Source organism: Temnothorax nylanderi, unplaced genomic scaffold (genome assembly GCF_030848795.1).
Source record: "Temnothorax nylanderi isolate EJ_2023f unplaced genomic scaffold, tnyl_v1.0 TNYL_tig0079_pilon, whole genome shotgun sequence".
NCBI lineage: Eukaryota > Metazoa > Arthropoda > Insecta > Hymenoptera > Formicidae > Temnothorax > Temnothorax nylanderi.
This window is the reverse complement of record NW_027249141.1, coordinates 803,160-821,244: the sequence shown is the minus strand read 5'-3', so window position 1 is coordinate 821,244 and position 18,085 is coordinate 803,160. Positions and strand designations below refer to the sequence as shown.

The 18,085-nt window shown below is 33.0% G+C and overlaps 1 protein-coding gene across 2 annotated transcripts; it reads left to right on the top strand.

Annotated features, from left to right (window-relative positions):
* Positions 1-2,291: 2,291 nt before the first annotated feature.
* On the top strand, positions 2,292-16,844 carry LOC139774344 (purine nucleoside phosphorylase). 2 transcript variants are annotated; one of them, XM_071709551.1, is made up of 6 exons: positions 2,292-2,562; positions 10,058-10,152; positions 11,302-11,510; positions 11,604-11,779; positions 12,774-12,964; positions 14,359-16,844. In XM_071709551.1, the coding sequence occupies exons 1-6, from the start codon at positions 2,459-2,461 to the stop codon at positions 14,580-14,582; spliced, it is 999 nt and encodes a 332-aa protein (XP_071565652.1). In that variant the 5' UTR covers positions 2,292-2,458; the 3' UTR covers positions 14,583-16,844. The 2 variants fall into 2 exon arrangements, with proteins under 2 accessions (XP_071565652.1, XP_071565653.1); XM_071709552.1 differs by having other exon boundaries at positions 2,294-2,562; positions 11,332-11,510.
* The last annotated feature ends 1,241 nt before the right edge of the window (positions 16,845-18,085 follow it).

The window sequence follows — 18,085 nt, the reverse complement described above, 5'->3', positions numbered from 1 at the left end:
AGAGATTAGACCTATTATACATAGATTATTATTTTTATAAAAGAAGAGATATAAGTTGGAGAGCGAAACACATATACATACAAGAAAAATATTACATGAATGACTGTTGAGTCACGTGTAGGTAAATATGCGAGCAGCCCGTGGCAGTCAAGCACGATTATTTATTTTCGTATTCATATAATTAAAATATCTTTCTAATGATACAACTTCAGATAGTTTTGGATAATTTTAGATATCTTAATGTTTAGGAACAGTTTCTTGCTATAATAGTTCTTAAACAAACTTTGAATAAATTTTTTCTGTGCTTTCTTCCTTAATTTTCTTCTTTCTGATTATTAAAACTATAATAACACCTTTAATTTTTTCTTAAAGAACTTTCTAAATAAGACAACTATTTATCATAATGACTCAAATTTTTATTATATTTAATATCTTATCAATTAGGATTGGTAAAAACAAACTTCTTATAATAAGTAAGAGTCACTTGAAGACGGTGACAACAGAAATTTTTTATCTGTTCAATTTTTTAAGTGAATTTTTTCAAAAATTTTTACTTTTTGATTAATAATATCTTTATAGTCGCAATGCTTCAAATTTGAAACAACTCTCTCTTTCTTTTTTTCTCTTTCTTTCTGTGCTTTACTATTCATGGTTTAATCTATCTATTTTTGTACAAAATAAAACGCAATGTGTGAAAAAGAATGACGTAAGAGATATTAATGGAAGTATTATCCTGATTTTACATTTATTTCGTCATGAGATTTCTTATCTTATCTATACGATACAGCTGGTGCTTAACGTTCGATTTTGTGCTCCAATCATATGTTGAATTTTCGTCCAACACCTCATCAGGATCGACTTTATACAGGAAGACGCTTTTGATAATTGGAATAATATTGTAATAAGGAAAGTATGCATTTTGGCGATTTCGGTCGAGCGAGACGGCTTTTCAATATCGATCAGTTGTAACAATTTGTTTGGAAAGCAATTTCAAAAATTCAGTTAAATAAGAAACATCGTGCCGATATTTCAACAATTTCCAGTGATTTTTTGATTGGTTTCGTTGATACATTTTGCTAGTAATTAATTTAATGAGAAATTCTCAAAAATTTAGATAAATCTTAATTTAAAAGAAGTCAAGATTTATGGCTAGGTTGAAGAGTTACAGAGAAAAAAAAAACCTAGATCTTTCTTTCAGTAAATAGAAACTTGGATTTTGGAGTGTTAATTAATAATATTGGCCAGCGCAGTATTTAATTCAATTTGATTTAACATGAATTTGCTAAAGATACGAATAGATAAACGTATCCTTGGGAGTATGCATCACCATGTATAAATGTGCCTTATTCGAAAGCATAGCAGCTATTTAACAGTATCTCGTGTCGCGTATGTCATATATGTCACGTTTTATTTGCGCTTGCCTATTAACGCGCGATATCCTCCGGCGAGAATCAATAGAAAGAAAATTAGCACAAGAATGAGTCACGTTTTACTCTCTATCAGTAGATATGATCTATTTTGGATCATTTTGACAAAGAATTTTCGCAACCTTTCACGAGATAGATATTTAAAAAATTAAGAGAACAATAAAAAATAAATATGCCAATGTAGAAATAAATGAAAAATTATATAATTAAAATTGAAAATCTCCATTATAATTCTGAATTTGTGTTATAATTTTAAGTTCAGAGATATAATTATGAATTCTTGAGTTAATTATCTAGCTATTAATTCCTTATTATCATTCAAAAAATTCAAAAAATTAATTAATCATTATTTTTAATATCGAAGGTAGTAAATAAATTTAAATCTGCAATCAAACCTAACACTATTGAATTATAAAGATATAGCAGATTGATATTTTTAGATAAATGGAGATATTTTGACGTAGATCACTCTCTACTTATCTTTAAATGTTTTTATTTCCTCGATGCAGTATATTTAATAATATTTCGAGCGCGCGTTTCTATATTCTCCGAGATAAACTTAATCAGTTTGTTCGTCAACTGAAATATTATTCCGACATTGCGTCGCGCTAGATTTCGCGCTTCGCCGACGTCAACGTCGTTGTCGAAACAAATAACAATAATTGGACCACTTGCACTGTGTAACGGGTTATCATCGTATACGTCTCCTCCCCACTCCTGGTTTTCCCATACCCGCGCAAGCATCCCGTGTGTCGCGACTCGTACGTACGCCGATTGGTCGTCGCGCTCATCCATGTCCAAGACCATTGGCGGGCTCATTCGCGCTCACGTTTTTCTTTTGACCAGCGTTTGAACTCCTCTATAAAATAGGCTTACGAAAGTCACGCCAGCCACTTGTCGTGAGCACGCGATATATATACGCGGCTTGATCGAGATTAAGTTGCGCGTTTCTTCATATTTTTATCAATCGTCGATTGTTCGATCTTAGCTGTTCGACCCGCGTTCCAATCGCTGTTATTCGATATTGAAAAATGCCGTTTCCGGAAACCGCCAATGGTCACGACAGCTACTCGGCTGTCAAACGGTTGACCAATAACGATGTGCTGCAAACAAACGTCAAGCACGAGCGACACACGTAAGTCCCATTTAATTTGTTTCTCATAGAATTTCTAATGTCACCGACATCAAAGATCTAACATGCAAGGTGTCTTAACAAAAAAATATTAAAAATAAATAGCAAGAAATAATTTATTTTTGAAAGCTTTATTGGAAGTCATATCTTTTTAACTTTGGTAACATATTTAATCTTGAATATCTTTGTAATTAATTTGCAAATTGAAATGTTATCGAGTCCATTCCTAAGAAATTAAGTAAAAATAAACTGCTTTAAAAACTGTAAAACAAGAAAGAGAACTTTTCTTCGTCAGTGAATAAATAACAATAGAACAATAGAAGTGCCGTCACAGTTTGCGCAATTGATTTTGTGGACTACATTGGTTTGTTTGAAACTATTAAATTTGTCCTTGCCCTTCTTTATGACACAATCGGGCTATTTAGGGACTGTGTAAAGTACGCGGAAATCACAATTTCTTCAAGATACGACATATTTTCTCACTAAGACTCTTAATGTAAGGAACATTTTTGTTATACTTGATTTACATTATCGATTTTATTATCATCAATTATTGGCGTTAAAAAGCTCGATTGTGTCATTTGCGCACGAAACCTGTAAGTTCTTTAATTTGTACCCAGGTAGCAGAGTGACGTCAAATGTCGTCTTAATAACGTCTTAATGACGTCTCTAGACGTCAATTAGACGTCTTTAGACGTTATTCTGTTACCTGGGTAGGATTGGTTGTATACAATATATTATTATGTTAATTAAAATAACACTTGAGAAGGATCAAAATCAATGGTCGTGAGATATACAAATAAATGATTTTTGCCAGTTAGTGTCAAATATAAATTTCCTTGTTGTTTAAAACTTTACTTAAATATTTTTTATAAGCACATTTCAACGTGGGATAGTAATTAGACATAATTGTAAAATATATGCAAAATATAAACCCAGGTAGCACATACACGTTTCAGAAATGTTTTATAAGCGTTTTTCCGAAATGTTTTATAACCGATTTCTAGAAACGTTTCTCATGAGTAAAAATGTCCATTCGAAAAACGTTCGATGGAACGTTTCTTTTCTGATAAAATAACGTTTAAAAAACTATTATAGAAACGTTTTGTTTTAACGATAAAGACATTTTAGATAAAGACATTTAAAATTCCTACTTTTCACGTCTTTTGAACGTGTTTATGACGTCTTTGAGACATGCGTGAGAATGTTCTAGAAGCTTTATGCATATACCATCTATGACGTCTATTCTTTTTCGAATTAAGAAATTCCTGAACTGGTGCACATTCGTGCAATAAGTTAAAGTGAAGCAAAATATACTTGTCTCACTCTAACTTAATTGCATTACTGATATGCACCAGTTCAGGAAGTTCTTCAAAACGGAACACACGTATAAATGTTCTTTCAATAGCCACGTTTATTTTGCAACTGTTGGGAGTTTTCTAAGCTCAGATTTGTCCGATGATAAATAGATTAAGACCGGTAGGACAAAATTAATTTAAGTAAATAAGTGGATATATGTGCATGGATAAAATGACTTATTTTGTGCAATAATTAGTGCAATATAAATTTAAATGTTTCAAAAAAGGCTATTAAAGCTATTATCTATATATATACAGATAAAGCAAATTATAATTTTGAAAGAAAAAATTTAACAAATAGGTATTTTTGTTAACTGTAGAAACGTAAAAAATACGTTTCTTAAATCATGGTTTCAAAAACATTTTTGTTCAAACGTTTCTTAATGGTTCTTTACATTACGGTTATGAAACTATGTATACGTTCAAAAAACGTATATGAAACTAATATGTGCTACCTGGGAAAGAATCCGCGAGTCAAAATGTGTATGCAAATGATATTTGTTATTGCCGTCTACTGACGATTACCAATATTGCGAAATTAGTTGAGTTAATTCTACTTCTCACAAATATGGCGCAAATCGAATGAACGAAGTATTCCATGCAGGCGTACGCTCGCTCGCGCTCGCTATAATTCGATGTAATTTCGCTCTGAAACTGGTACAAAACGATGCGGTTACCTGCTAAACTACCGGCAAGCTCAAATAGTAGCGGATTTAAGCTAAATGCGTAACATAGGCTTCAGAGGTATTACAAATCATGCATCGGAATACGTGTGCGTGTGCGAAGCGCGTTTTCGCGAATATACGTGGTGCTCGGGAAAAAGTTGCTAGCCATTTCGAGGCCTTGTAGCTATCAACAAGTTATACAACGGTTCTTATTGAAGCAAAAAACGTGAAATTGTTGCTCGAGAAACAGAAACAGAAAACATGTGTCAATATAGGAGCGTTGAAAATTATGTAAGAGTTATATACGTATTTCATTCTGCAGGTGCTAGAATCTCTCAATTTGCAATGAGATAGATATTTCAGTCTCTATAACAAAAATCTTTGAAAGATTGATCTTTAATGCTGATTAAGGAAATAAAATGTATATTAGAATAAAGAAGTTGCTTTCAATTCGACGTGATGTTTGCTCGTACTCGCGCACGAGAAAAATCGATTTATCCGTAACTAATTTTTCCTTGTTCAAGGAGAAAATTAGTTCCGGATAAATCGATCTATTTACCTTGAACGGCCGTTATATTGATTGCGAATGACACATTAGTTCGACTAATTATTCACTTTTTGTCCGTTGACGGTGATGCATTAACAGCCGTTCACCATCATGGAAAAACGTGCGCTACAAGTCACATTTTTACATTTCCAATAGTCTCATTCTTATTATGTAATGTACTTTTGCATACGTAGAATGGATTAAAGAGGTAAATTCTAAGCGAGTCAATCATATTTGACGCGAACGTGTTAATAAATGAAATGTTAGAAGCAATAAAAAAGTGAAATAGAGTATAGCATTTTCTTGCTTCATAATGTTTAAAGAAAAACACAAAGAGGTAGACGCCTTTTAATTCTTAATCGAGTTTCTTCGACATTGAGGTGACACACAGGATAGACAAATTAATGTATGAATTTATGACAAATATATTTTTAAACTAATGTTATCTGCTCGTTACAAGCAAAAGCTATATACGAGGTAACAGTCAAGAACGAGCATAATAAGATGTAGGTAACAAAATTATAATTCATGTTTATTTATAGTAAAATATATAACTTATTAAATAATTCCGAACGTTTCGACTGTACTAAGTCTTCTCTAGCGGTAAAAACTATTATTAGAATCTATAATACGTGTCAATTATCTCTGATTAAGACAAAATAAGGCATTGAAATAAATATAAGAAATGTATAAATAATAAAAAATAGAGAAAATAAAAATACAACATTGGTAAATGTCTCTAAAGATATTTTTGTCTTTTTTTTTCTTTTCTGATATTTTATTTACACCGAGTATGCCAGATTTACACAGAACTCATCTATCCGGTATGCGCACACACGCGCGCAAATGCACACGCAAAATTTCCGTGAATTGAAGTGAACGGGCGCGCACATAACAACTCGAGTGTAGTAATTGAAACTTGCGACCATTTGGCCATTTTGGTGTCCGCAATTTCACAAAATGCGAAACATTAAGGTGTATAAAATTTTTGAGATTCAACTTTAGGGTCAAAATATTAAGCGTTCAAGTAATTAAATGTAGAAAAATCCAAGAATTTTATTTTTTTAGATTACAATTATCTATTTCAAAGAATTTTTTAAACAAAAATTTTAAAGAACATTTAATAATTCTAGGAGCTGATTGACTTAAAAATTCATAAAAACGAGGATGTCGTGATTCAAGGCTCAAAACTTTAGGAATTTGAAGAAAAAACTGTGGAACTACAATATAAAAAAGATCAATAATTTATATATTTTAGTGCTATTAAAAAAATAGAATAATTAATCACTTTTAAAACTGTATGTCGAATTGATATTCGCATTTCCTTTTTGCGCCTTTGACAACTTGGCACAAGCATCAAAGCTTGATAGCTATAAGGAATTTCATTCAAACGTTAAGTATAATATCGACTGATTTGAGAAAAAAAAAAATGGAAATCCACGGCACACCTATTTAATTATCTTTATCTCGTACGAATATTTCCCTATTGCATATTTCATATGTCCCATCTGGAATTGTACGCGGAAGTGAAATCTGGTTTCTGTTCGGGACTTTTTTATAAGGAAATAATCAAGACGCATTAGTATAAATTAAAAATTCAAATCTCATTTTAATTTGCAATAATTGTCACACGCCGCGCGGCATTTGCATTAACAAACTAAAAAAACAAGATCAGTCGTGCGATGATAATCAATATCGGTTAATCTATGAAAATTAATAGAGTGAACGTAATAATATACACAAGCGTGTATGCGTAATTACGACCCTGAGCGCACCAATTTTATTCGATGTGAATGTACATATTTAATCATTTATAACTCAATGTAATAATGATATTTCCGTATAAAGATTTTCGATTCTAATTAAGTTTCGAGAGGCGCATTCTTTTTTAAAAATAGCTTACTTCGGAAAACTTGAGCAAAAATTGATGATAATGAAATATGTATTATATACACGGAAGAAAAATTTAATTAAAAAAAAAAGAAGTTGCTTTAATTAAACGTCGAAGTCATGGGCTACCGCACAAACATAAATAGTTAATTCAATTGGATGTTATTGGGCCAAATATTTAACAAATAGAAATATTAATAATTCGACCAAATATTTATATTATTAAAACAACAATCTGATGTTTTTTGTTCATTAATATTGATGTTGCATCAATAGATTTTATCTCGATTACACTGATGCTGTTGATACAATATCATATTTTTTCCATGTACGAAGCTTGCGTAACTCGATAGAAAATTTTTCCCGATCGTTTCATTAGGAACAATGTAATATATATTTGTTTTTCAACGAAATTCGGTTTCAAAACCGACAAGTAATTTGGCGCGCAGTGGAAAAATGTATATAAATAAACACAAAAAATACAGATAGTCATGTGAATAACAGTTTTGATCTTTATAGAGTTTTCTAATAAAAAAAAATCTCTAATTCAGACATCTTGGTTTTATTAGATGTAACGTTATTGTTCATAAACATTCCTCTGGATCAAGGGTATCAGCAATCAAGGGTATCAGCAATCGATGTGGCGATATTTAAAAAAGAAAACAAAAATACCAAAAAAAGAGTTCTTATCTGCACTTGAGTTTGTATTATCATCTACATACTTCACCTTTAATAACGTGATATACATATAAGTAAACCTACGATACACCAGTGGGGTCTCCACTATCTCCGATTATCGCTGACGTAATGCAAGATTTAGAGTAGAGAAAACACCACTAAAACTAACCGGATTAGATTTAACTTTGTATCGCCGCTATGTGGATGACATAATCTTAGCAGCGCCTTCCGATAAGATCCAGAACATCGTAGACATTTTTAAATAATTATCACAAAAGACTTAAGTTTGCTGTGGAATATGAGAGTAACCATTGTTTAAGTTTTTTAGACCTATCTTTACACATCGTAGACTAGGGGAGGCCGGGGCTCGTTGGCACCGTTTTCACAATTTCGGCATTTGAGTTTTTATACAACTAATTATCATGAATAAAAATTACTAATATGATAGAGAGAACCTTTCTCTACATTTTCATGCCAGGAACGCTCCTGTATACTGTATAGTTTCTTTGTAATAAGTGAAATACGAACATGCTGCATTGTAGCCAACTTGCCCCGATAGTAGGGTAAGTTGGCTATTCGACAAAAGTCTATGTTAAATTAATGAAAATGTAATAGAAACACAAAACGGGTAACAGATACGTACTTCTTGATAAAGATAGTATCTTTTAAAGTTATTTTGTAATGATCGAATAGCAAAATGCTGTTGCAGAAAAACAATTGTAAACTATTTTAGATGTAGCTTTCTTCAACATAAAAATATTAATATAAATATATATCTAGCTTCTATCAGCATTGTAGGTAGCAAATCACATGCTCAAACAGGTCTCCCGCGCGCGGCAACAACAAGTCAAGCTAAGCGTGTCTTGATATGAGCCAACATACCCCATCCCTACATACGTTTTATTTTAATCATTTATTACAATTACTGTTGTTAGTCAAAATAACATGTCGTATAGTAACAGGAACTTTTCTTTTAACTAATGATACGTCACTTTGATTTACTTCTCAAGCTGAAGAACATTAATACGATATTTTGAAAGGCTCGAAAATTTACTTGCCATCTCTTGAATCGGAGTTTTCTCTTTTTCTATTGTAATACTTGTTTGATTAAAATAAAACTTTGGGAAAAGTTGCCATATAAGAGATATTTGCCTGTACTTATGCCATATAAGAGATATTTTGTGATAACTTTTCCATTGTTTATTTTCGCCATAAATACATAAACGGAACGCATTGCCAACGAGCCCCGATCTTCCCTAAATTTAAACACAGGAATTGATGACTCATATTTTAGCATAGGTACTTGACGAACTAGCTAGCTGTAAAATTTAATTTATTTTAGTTTACCTGACACATAAAATTGTATGTACTGTTCACCGTTATTTATTTATTTAACTTATTTAACAGCTTTTATTTAACATTTAACTTTATTTAACAGCTATTGTTGCTGGGTTATTGGCCTTTTTCCTTTCAATTTTTGATACACGCGAGCGTGTTCATTCTTTTATTTAAAACACAAAAAAGGCTATAAAGATCCAGCCCGATTGGAAAAGGCACATCTCTGTTTATTAATATATTTATATTAATATAATTTTTAATACATTCAAAAACTCTGTTGTGCATGTGTACGCGTGTGTGTGAAAACGGGGTGGGCGGATGGACATGTGAAAGAGGAAGTGACGCACACTGCGCGTGCATAATCTTTTACTGCAGCAATTATGATAAAACGTCAAACTCGTCGTATCAAGTAATAGTACTTGATAGCGATAGCCAACTTTTGAAACTACTTGTATCGTCGGATCGGGATATGAATTATTATACCCACAGTGCCTGGTCTCCATAGTTGTCATTACCGCAAAGCCCAGGTACGCAATTACATACAATTATGATGGGACGTTTAATATAGCTGCGCGATCGTGTAAGCTAAAGCAACGGGTACGACGTCCGCTTAATCAGTACCAATCTGTTGAGTACGCTTTAATATGTCTCTGTGATATCGGCGCAGAGAGAGAAGGCGACTGGCGTCCCACGTTCAATTGCGCGCGGGTCTGATAATGAGAGTTCCTTTGCAACCCTCTTGCCTGCAGCGCAGCTTGGCCCCGTACGGGTTGATTTACATAATTAAGATCAAACATTAAAAGAAAAAGCTAAATGTAGGAAAGTTACGAAAATTATGAGTTGTCTCAATATTACAAGTATTTACATTTACAATTTTATATCGATCGTGTACAAGTAATGAATAAGTAGTTATAATAAAGCTTGTATTTGAGTGTTTAATATGGACCCTCGCTCGATCGTGGACAATTCGACGTGCTTGTATTTATTGCAATAAATACGAAATGCAATTTTATGTCTTTCAGGTACACCTTCGAAATATTGCAGGAGTCAGCGCAATACTTACTGGATCGCATCAAGATTAGGCCGAAGATAGGGGTGATATGCGGTTCGGGAATGGGTTAGTAATATTGCATATATTCTTTCTTGTACTTTACACATGCTTTATATACACGATTCGTTTACTGGATTATCAATACAAGTGATATAATCTTATTCATTGTCGATAGAAATCGGCGCGACTTATCTATTACCAATAATCCAAAACCAATAATTGTACACTCAATGTTTTGTGGATTCAAATTTTTGAAAGTTTATGGATCTTAGACGTTTGTTTATTTAATCAAGTCTAATTGTGTACGTCGCTAATGGTGTGAGACATGCAAATACTTTATCATCTTTATTTGGGATAGAAAAATTGATATTTGACATTATTCGAGAATTTTTATAAATATAACAAGATAATAATGCAATATCCTAAATTCCTGCATATTATTACTTTAATGTACACGGTGCTTCTGAAGCTAATTTATCCAAGTTTTGTGGCAGCCTTACAGATTGTTGAGAAGATAAGTTGTTCGTGATAAAAAATCGTGATAAACGATTTTAAAATGTATATTTCTACGCGCTATTATTTGTATAATATTTATTATTGCTACAGCAAAATTAGTAACGTCTGCCTAATTACGATTCCACTCTTATATGCCTTATTTTGTGCCTTTCACGCTTATATACCGCTTAGCATTAAGCACAGCTATCTGGTTCTGATCCTGTTTACACGTAATAACTTCGTCACGTAATAACTTTAATTATGTTAAGAAAGCAAGACTTTAAAGCACGAATAGTCACGTTTGACTGTGCAAGCGTGTTGCACGCGCGTATTAAGCTAAAGTCATTGTGAAGTATTTTAAGGTTCTCAGGAACAAATTAATCTACCTTTTCTCGGGAATGATTATGGCTTCAGGAAAGGATTAATCGACGAGGCATGCGAGATCTTCAGAATTGAATACCAGAACATTTAATAATGTTATTGATCGCTCGTTCTATACCGAAAGGGGTATAAATAATTCCTCCAAAATTACTCCGATCGGTTAGCGTCTAAAATCTTCTACACCGTAAGATTTCCAGAAAGACGTTCATTGAAGATTAACGGGTTTAACGATGGTTTATGTGAGTGTGCGTATGTTGCTTCGAACAAATCTAAACGGCCCTGCGGGATCTCCGGTGACGGTATATCCTATCACACAGCTTTGTGTTTATTCCTAAACAGGATCATATGAGCAAAACGAGTTGTGTCCAGGTTCGATCGCGGAATCCCTTGTGGACAAGCAATGCTTCCCCTACGAAGAGATCCCACACTTTCCGGTGTCCACGGTAAAAGGCCACACCGGCCAGATGGTCTTCGGTTATCTTCAAGGCGTACCGGTCATGTGCATGCAGGGCAGGTTTCATTATTACGAAGGCTATCCACTTTGGAAGGTACGACTGGCTACATTGCAATTACAATCTCTGGGTAAAAACAAATGATAAAGTATTGTATTTATCGAGACCTGTGACAATGGCTGCTTGCAGTGCGCCATGCCGGTGAGAGTGATGAAACTGGTAGGGGTGACGCATCTAATCGCTACGAACGCGGCCGGCGGTCTAAATCCCACCTACAAAGTCGGTGACATCATGATAGTGAAGGATCATGTGAATATGATGGGTTTTGCCGGTAACAACCCGCTTCAAGGACCGAACGACGACAGGTGGGATTCGCGCTCTATGCGAATTTTTTTACCAATATGTACGACATAAGTATAGTTAAATTATAGTGGATTGTTTAACACGTTGATTGCTATGATGGTCACCTGTTTTCTTAGTGAGACCGTGATAATCATTGATGGACCGTCGTTACCAATTTTTTTAAAATGCTTGTAAAAAATAAGTACCATCTAATATACAGAATTTTAGATGACACAGATAGCTAGATAACAATATGAAGTAAAAAGTGCGCTATTCAATGTAATATTTATGAGAATACAGTCTTATTTAATTATATTATTCAATATTTTATCATTATATGATCATAATAATGAATATTCTACTGTGATACTTACAATTAGAATAAAACGTACAAAATTCGCGTGGCACGGTTAACGTGTCAAGAAAATTTTAATCCTGTAGAAAAGGTCTTTATAATCAACTGTGACGAAAAATTAAATTAATTTGGCTTGGAAACAAAAAACGAATACAACTAGCAACGGAAAGAATTGTTCAACTTTAAGCAATTGTAAGAGGATGTTGATAAAAAATGTAGAAAAAATAACGGAATTGGGTGGAGGAGAGGTAGAGATAAGGTAGATAAAGTGTGATGGTAGAACGTAAGGTAGAACGTAGAAAAACTTAACAGAGCAAATACGTCGATCGGTGCAAGTAGTTTATCAATCGCTCGTTTATGAGTTGGGTGAGTTTCGATAATGTTTTTACCCATAGACATTACAACGAAAGTATTTGAATTTGTTAAACAACGTGATTCTCTAAAGGTTTTTAAATTATGTTTGTTTTTATCTATGATGAATCGAAGAAATGTATTTTTTTATTCTTTCTTTCTCAGAAAGGACAGGCAATTAAATCAAACAAATGTCTGAAATATTTATTCAAAGTATAAAGATCACCGCGATTTTATTATTTAATTATTATTCGTTATTTATTATTTTAACATTCTTCTGTTCTTAGCATATTTGTTTCTTTGTTTCTCAGATTTGGTCCTCGATTTCCGCCCATGAACAAGGCTTACAACGCCACGTTGATGGAGATCGGTAGACAGGAAGCTGAAGAAATGGGTATTGGCGATATCGTACACAAGGGAGTTTACACGTGTTTGGGTGGGCCCAATTTCGAGACGGTGGCAGAGTTGAAGATGCTGCGAATGGTCGGCGTCGACGCCGTTGGTACGTCGCAGTTATTTCTCAATTAATTAAGCCCAGTATTAAACGCATTGACAATTTACTATTGTATTGTGCCATGCATATTCCTGCTCGGTTTTTACAGTCTGTTTGCTGTTAGATTACGCTCAATTTTATGCGGTTTTTGGCGTCAATTTATAAACATTGACAATTTATAAACATTTCATTTTATAAACAGCAAATTTTGCGAGCAAAATACAAGATAAACGAGGATACAGAATTTTGATCTAAAATTCTGATTGAATTTGCTGCCAATTTGCAAGCGCATTGTAACTACGTATGTCTAACAATTTACATTGCAAAGTTAATGTTGAAAATCGGTTTCTTTGGTTTATCCAAGTCCGTCTTAAAAAGATGTTTCAAGAAAGTTATAATTTTGCAAATTCTTATTGTATTTATGACTCTTCACAGAAAATATAGATATGATATATATTTAATTTATAATTTTAAATGTATGTAGCCACGTGGCTACAGTGAGAACGAAATAGTTAATTGTTATTGAAGAAATATAGTATATTATACGTTTGAAACGAAAGATATGAAATAACATTAATTTCTTAGCTGTCGTTATTACACAAGCGACACTCTAATCATTAAAAATACCAATAAATGTCAATACAGTACAAAATCCTGTTAGAGACATTCAATGCTGACGTTACAACAATATTTGAGTTCGTATAATATCACGTGTATGCTGATTCATTGATAAGCAATTAAGCCTTTTTGCTGCACTGAAAACAGCTGATGATAAATTTAAGTGTTTTGCAATCACTCGCCCACTTATCTGCATAACGTCGTGTGGGGCAATTATATCTATAGAATGAATGAGATAACGGAATGACCTTTAAATTGTAATGATGGAATTAGTCCTCTTATAACATTTTTATGAATGGTTGTATTTTTACGCCAAAATATATTTTGCATTAAAATACATATAATTATTAATAATAAAAAAATGGTTTACATATAATAATTTTTAAAGGGTGAGATAGTGATTACTATTATTTTGTCACTGGCAAATGGTCGCATTCTGTCCTATTACAGACATTAATGTGTAATTAACGTCTCTAATTAATGTATAATTATATAATTATATATTATATGTATAATTATTATATAATTACACATTAACGTCTCTAACAGAATAAACTCTAATAGACTCTAATAGAATAGAATAGACTCAATAGACATATTAGAGACGTTAATTCTTTCCTTCGTTTTCTTTACACTTTAATTAATTTTTTTTATTGCGAACTTGTGTGTTTTTATTTGTTAAAGTTAAATTAACTTCTTCTCATTATATATAATATATATGTAATATTTTTCTCCATGTACAGATATTTTTATGTGTAATAACACATGTTGACGCCACTGTTTAGGTATGTCCACGGTTCATGAAGTGATCACCGCCCGGCATTGCGATCTCACCGTGTTCGCATTCAGTTTAATCACCAATTCGTGCGTCACTGAATACGAGGATCACGGTGAGGCGAACCATGAGGAAGTGATGGACGTTGGCAAGGCGCGACAGCCGGTTCTTCAAGAATACGTGTCCAGAATCGTGATACGTCTCAGAGACATGCTGCAATTACCAACGAAATAATTTGCTCGAGATTTTGACGATCGGGAACGTTCGCTTCGCCATAGGGGGGATCTCAGATTGTTGAGTTGTTCGTTTCAGTTCTTTTTCATCTCTATAAACGAAGCTCCGGAAAGTTTCGTTTATAAGAATTGAGAAATTGTAGCACCAAATAATGTTTCAATTTCAGTTTTCGTCTATCCGGTATGAGATTCTTGAATTACTTTTTCGTTGAGATCCTTTCTTAACGAAACTGTAGTAATAGCAATCATAAGTGGCGGAGACTTAATGCGTGATTGACAGGGGCAGTTCTCGAATCCTCGTTATCCCCATCGCAGTTTCTTACCTATTTAGTTGGCGTCTAGGTTCCACTTATCTGAATTTGAGCTCGATTCAGATCTCAATTGATTCGTTATCGCGTCTTGAGGGGCCCTCGTTGGAGAAGGAAATGAGGAAGGGGGGGGGGAAGGAGAGAAGGAAAAGGAGCGGAGAAGGAGGACTTAAAGACGGAGGGTTAGTCAGCGCTTCCTCTCAATTTTCCACCCTCGTTTCGTTACCCTCATCTCGTTTCCGTACTCTTCTATCGCTAATGCATCGTCATTCAGTTCCGATAAATCTGGAAGACTATACGGCACAGGAATATCGAATTAAATTATGATTTGTTAAGCGGAAAAATTGCGCTCGTGATGGAACGATTGCCATTAACTTAATGGCATTAAGGCATTTTCTTATTACGCGATATGTTTTGGATCTTGCAAATTTTTGTATGTTTAAATAATAGTCAGTTTATAGGATATTATTCTAGAATCATTATTTTCGAAGAAATACTAAAACGAAAAAATATTAGGCTAAAAATTTTCAAGTTGAAAAATCTCTACATCGTGAATTTACGTGTTTGCATGTAAGATATGAAAAGATACACGGAAAGAAGTAAGATATAAAAGTAATTAAAAAGATTTACTTGTATATAAGTATCACTGTAAATACAATGACAATATTAAGTAACAAGTACAATGCGCTATAATGTTAATAATTTAAATTATTCTAGGGATCGAAAATGTGTATCCCGAAGAATAAGAGTTACGAAAATGACTTCTCACTTTGGTAACTTTCACCAAATTTGATGAATGACAAGGAATTTAATGTTCCAATTTTTGTTTAAAAGTATTGGCTTTGCTGTCTTGCATAAATTAAACAAACAGAATATATGCCAATACGAATATATGTTTACTTATGTACTTTGACTGTAAAAGTTACACTTTAATTACATGTTAATTGCACGTTATAATTTTAACTGTAACACAGACACAAAAAACGGCCAATTTCGAGCACTTCAAGATGTTAAAAATGTATTAAATAATTTCAAAGTATACAGTCAGTCGATTTTAACTGTCTTGCATAGCAATTAAATTATGCATTAAACTATGTAACTATAGCAATTAACATTACAAGAAAATACATATTTTTACTAATGTTTGATAGTTACTATATTATTCTAAAGATATTTTACATATAAAATTATATTCTTTTATTTTAACAACTTAGCAAATTGAGCACAACTTAATATACATATACATATTATATATACAATTAATACAATTAATGTATTATGTACTAATTAAAATAATTATAAAACATTAATTCTGGTAAAAGGAGATTATAAAAATAAATTAGAAATAATTTTATTATTTTATTGCGTTTTTTTAATCCAGCTATGTAATAAATTAAATTTTAATTTAATGCTAATAAATCATTGATAACAAATACGAGTTTGTTTTAATTTAATTACTATTACAGATAACACACGTGTTCTTTTAATTCGCATTTAATATAATATTAAGAATTATATATTGTTTTATTTATAAAGCTACCATTATGTGGTAAATTTTTTGATTTTCTTAAATGACGTTGATGAATGCTGAGTAATACATAGAATTGTAGAAAAGAGAAATTTCCCATCTTTGTTAATCGATTGAGGAATAATTGACGATGCTAGATATACGTAAGTACGTTGCGGTGGTAGATGCAGTTACAGAGAAGCTAGGAAATATATATATATAGTAAATGTTACATTCTACCGCATCGTAACTGCATCGACAACTAGTACGCTGTATCGTGTAACTAATTGTTGTCTATGGATCAATCGAATGAGATCCATATGTCTGGCGTGATAATCGCGTATTGTATGCATTCTGTAGAATCATATGTATATTTATTAGATCACATTTTAATTAATAATTGGCTCTACTTAGTAATTTGTATCAATAAAATTTATTATCTAAATTATTTTATTATCTAAGTAATTTTGTTGTGTATTTTTGTATATATAAAAATTTTACATGACCGAAATCCGTATCAAGTTGGAAACTTAATAATCAGTATGCTAATTGAAAGATGACGAGAAAAGTTATATAGAAGTCCTCTTATTGAAAATTCCAGTTTTGCCGTCTCATATTTTAATCAAAGGACCACGCACTAATTATATGAAAAAAGTGGCCGCGGTTAAAATCGACCAAAACTACGGAAAAGTGTAGTTTGTGTGATGCCGATCAAAAGGTTCGCAACCGGATAGAGTTGCCAGCGAACGGTCGGCTTCGAGAAAGCGTCTATTCTCTTCAATGCTGGCGCACTTTATACGCAGTTGGCTGCCAGTTGGCTGGATCGTTTGACCGCTCGAGGACTCGACCAAGCGGTCGACGCTTTTCTCAGAGCGGCTGGCACCTTCCGATATATCCACGAGAACTTTACAAACGCACCAAGTATGGGTCTGGGACCGGATATGCTTGAAATGCTGGTGCAAGGGAGTGTCTCTTCGAAAAGCTGGAGCTACAATCGAAGGATGGCAGAAACGTCGATGTTTGCTTAGATCTTGCTCAAGAGGCAGCACAGGTTGCGGCGATATACAATGAGGTCCATGGATTGATATCGCGCGAGCCGGTTCGTGACTACGTCCCAGAGACGTGTGGATCTCGTTGATACTGGTGAAGTATCGCGTCATCAATCAAATGTAAAATATCCAAGCAATGCATTATTGCATAACATCATTGATGCTGGTAATAGGGCACATCAAGGAGTTTGAGACAATAGAAAAACACTATGAGATAAAAAGAAAAAAAAATCAAAAATATAAAATATAAAAAAACAAAAAATATTAAAAAAATAAAAAACAAAAAACAAAAAAACAAGAAAAAGGAGATCAGACACTCACCACCTCCACGCTGGTTGATCTTGGGTAACGCTAAGAGTGGGTATTACTATGTATAATATGTGTACGTTTTATACCACCAATATTACCTTTATAGGCTCGTAGCTTAAAAACTAGCATATTTTAAGGGTTGTGCCCATTTGAACTTTTGATCGGCATCACATAAACTACACTTTTCCATAGTTTTGGTCGATTTTAACCGCGGCCACTTTTTTCATATAATTAGTGCGTGGTCCTTTGCAAAATATTATGACATATATATTATTACTCTCTTTACAATATTTTATTCTTCCACATTAGATATTTACATCATGTATCACTT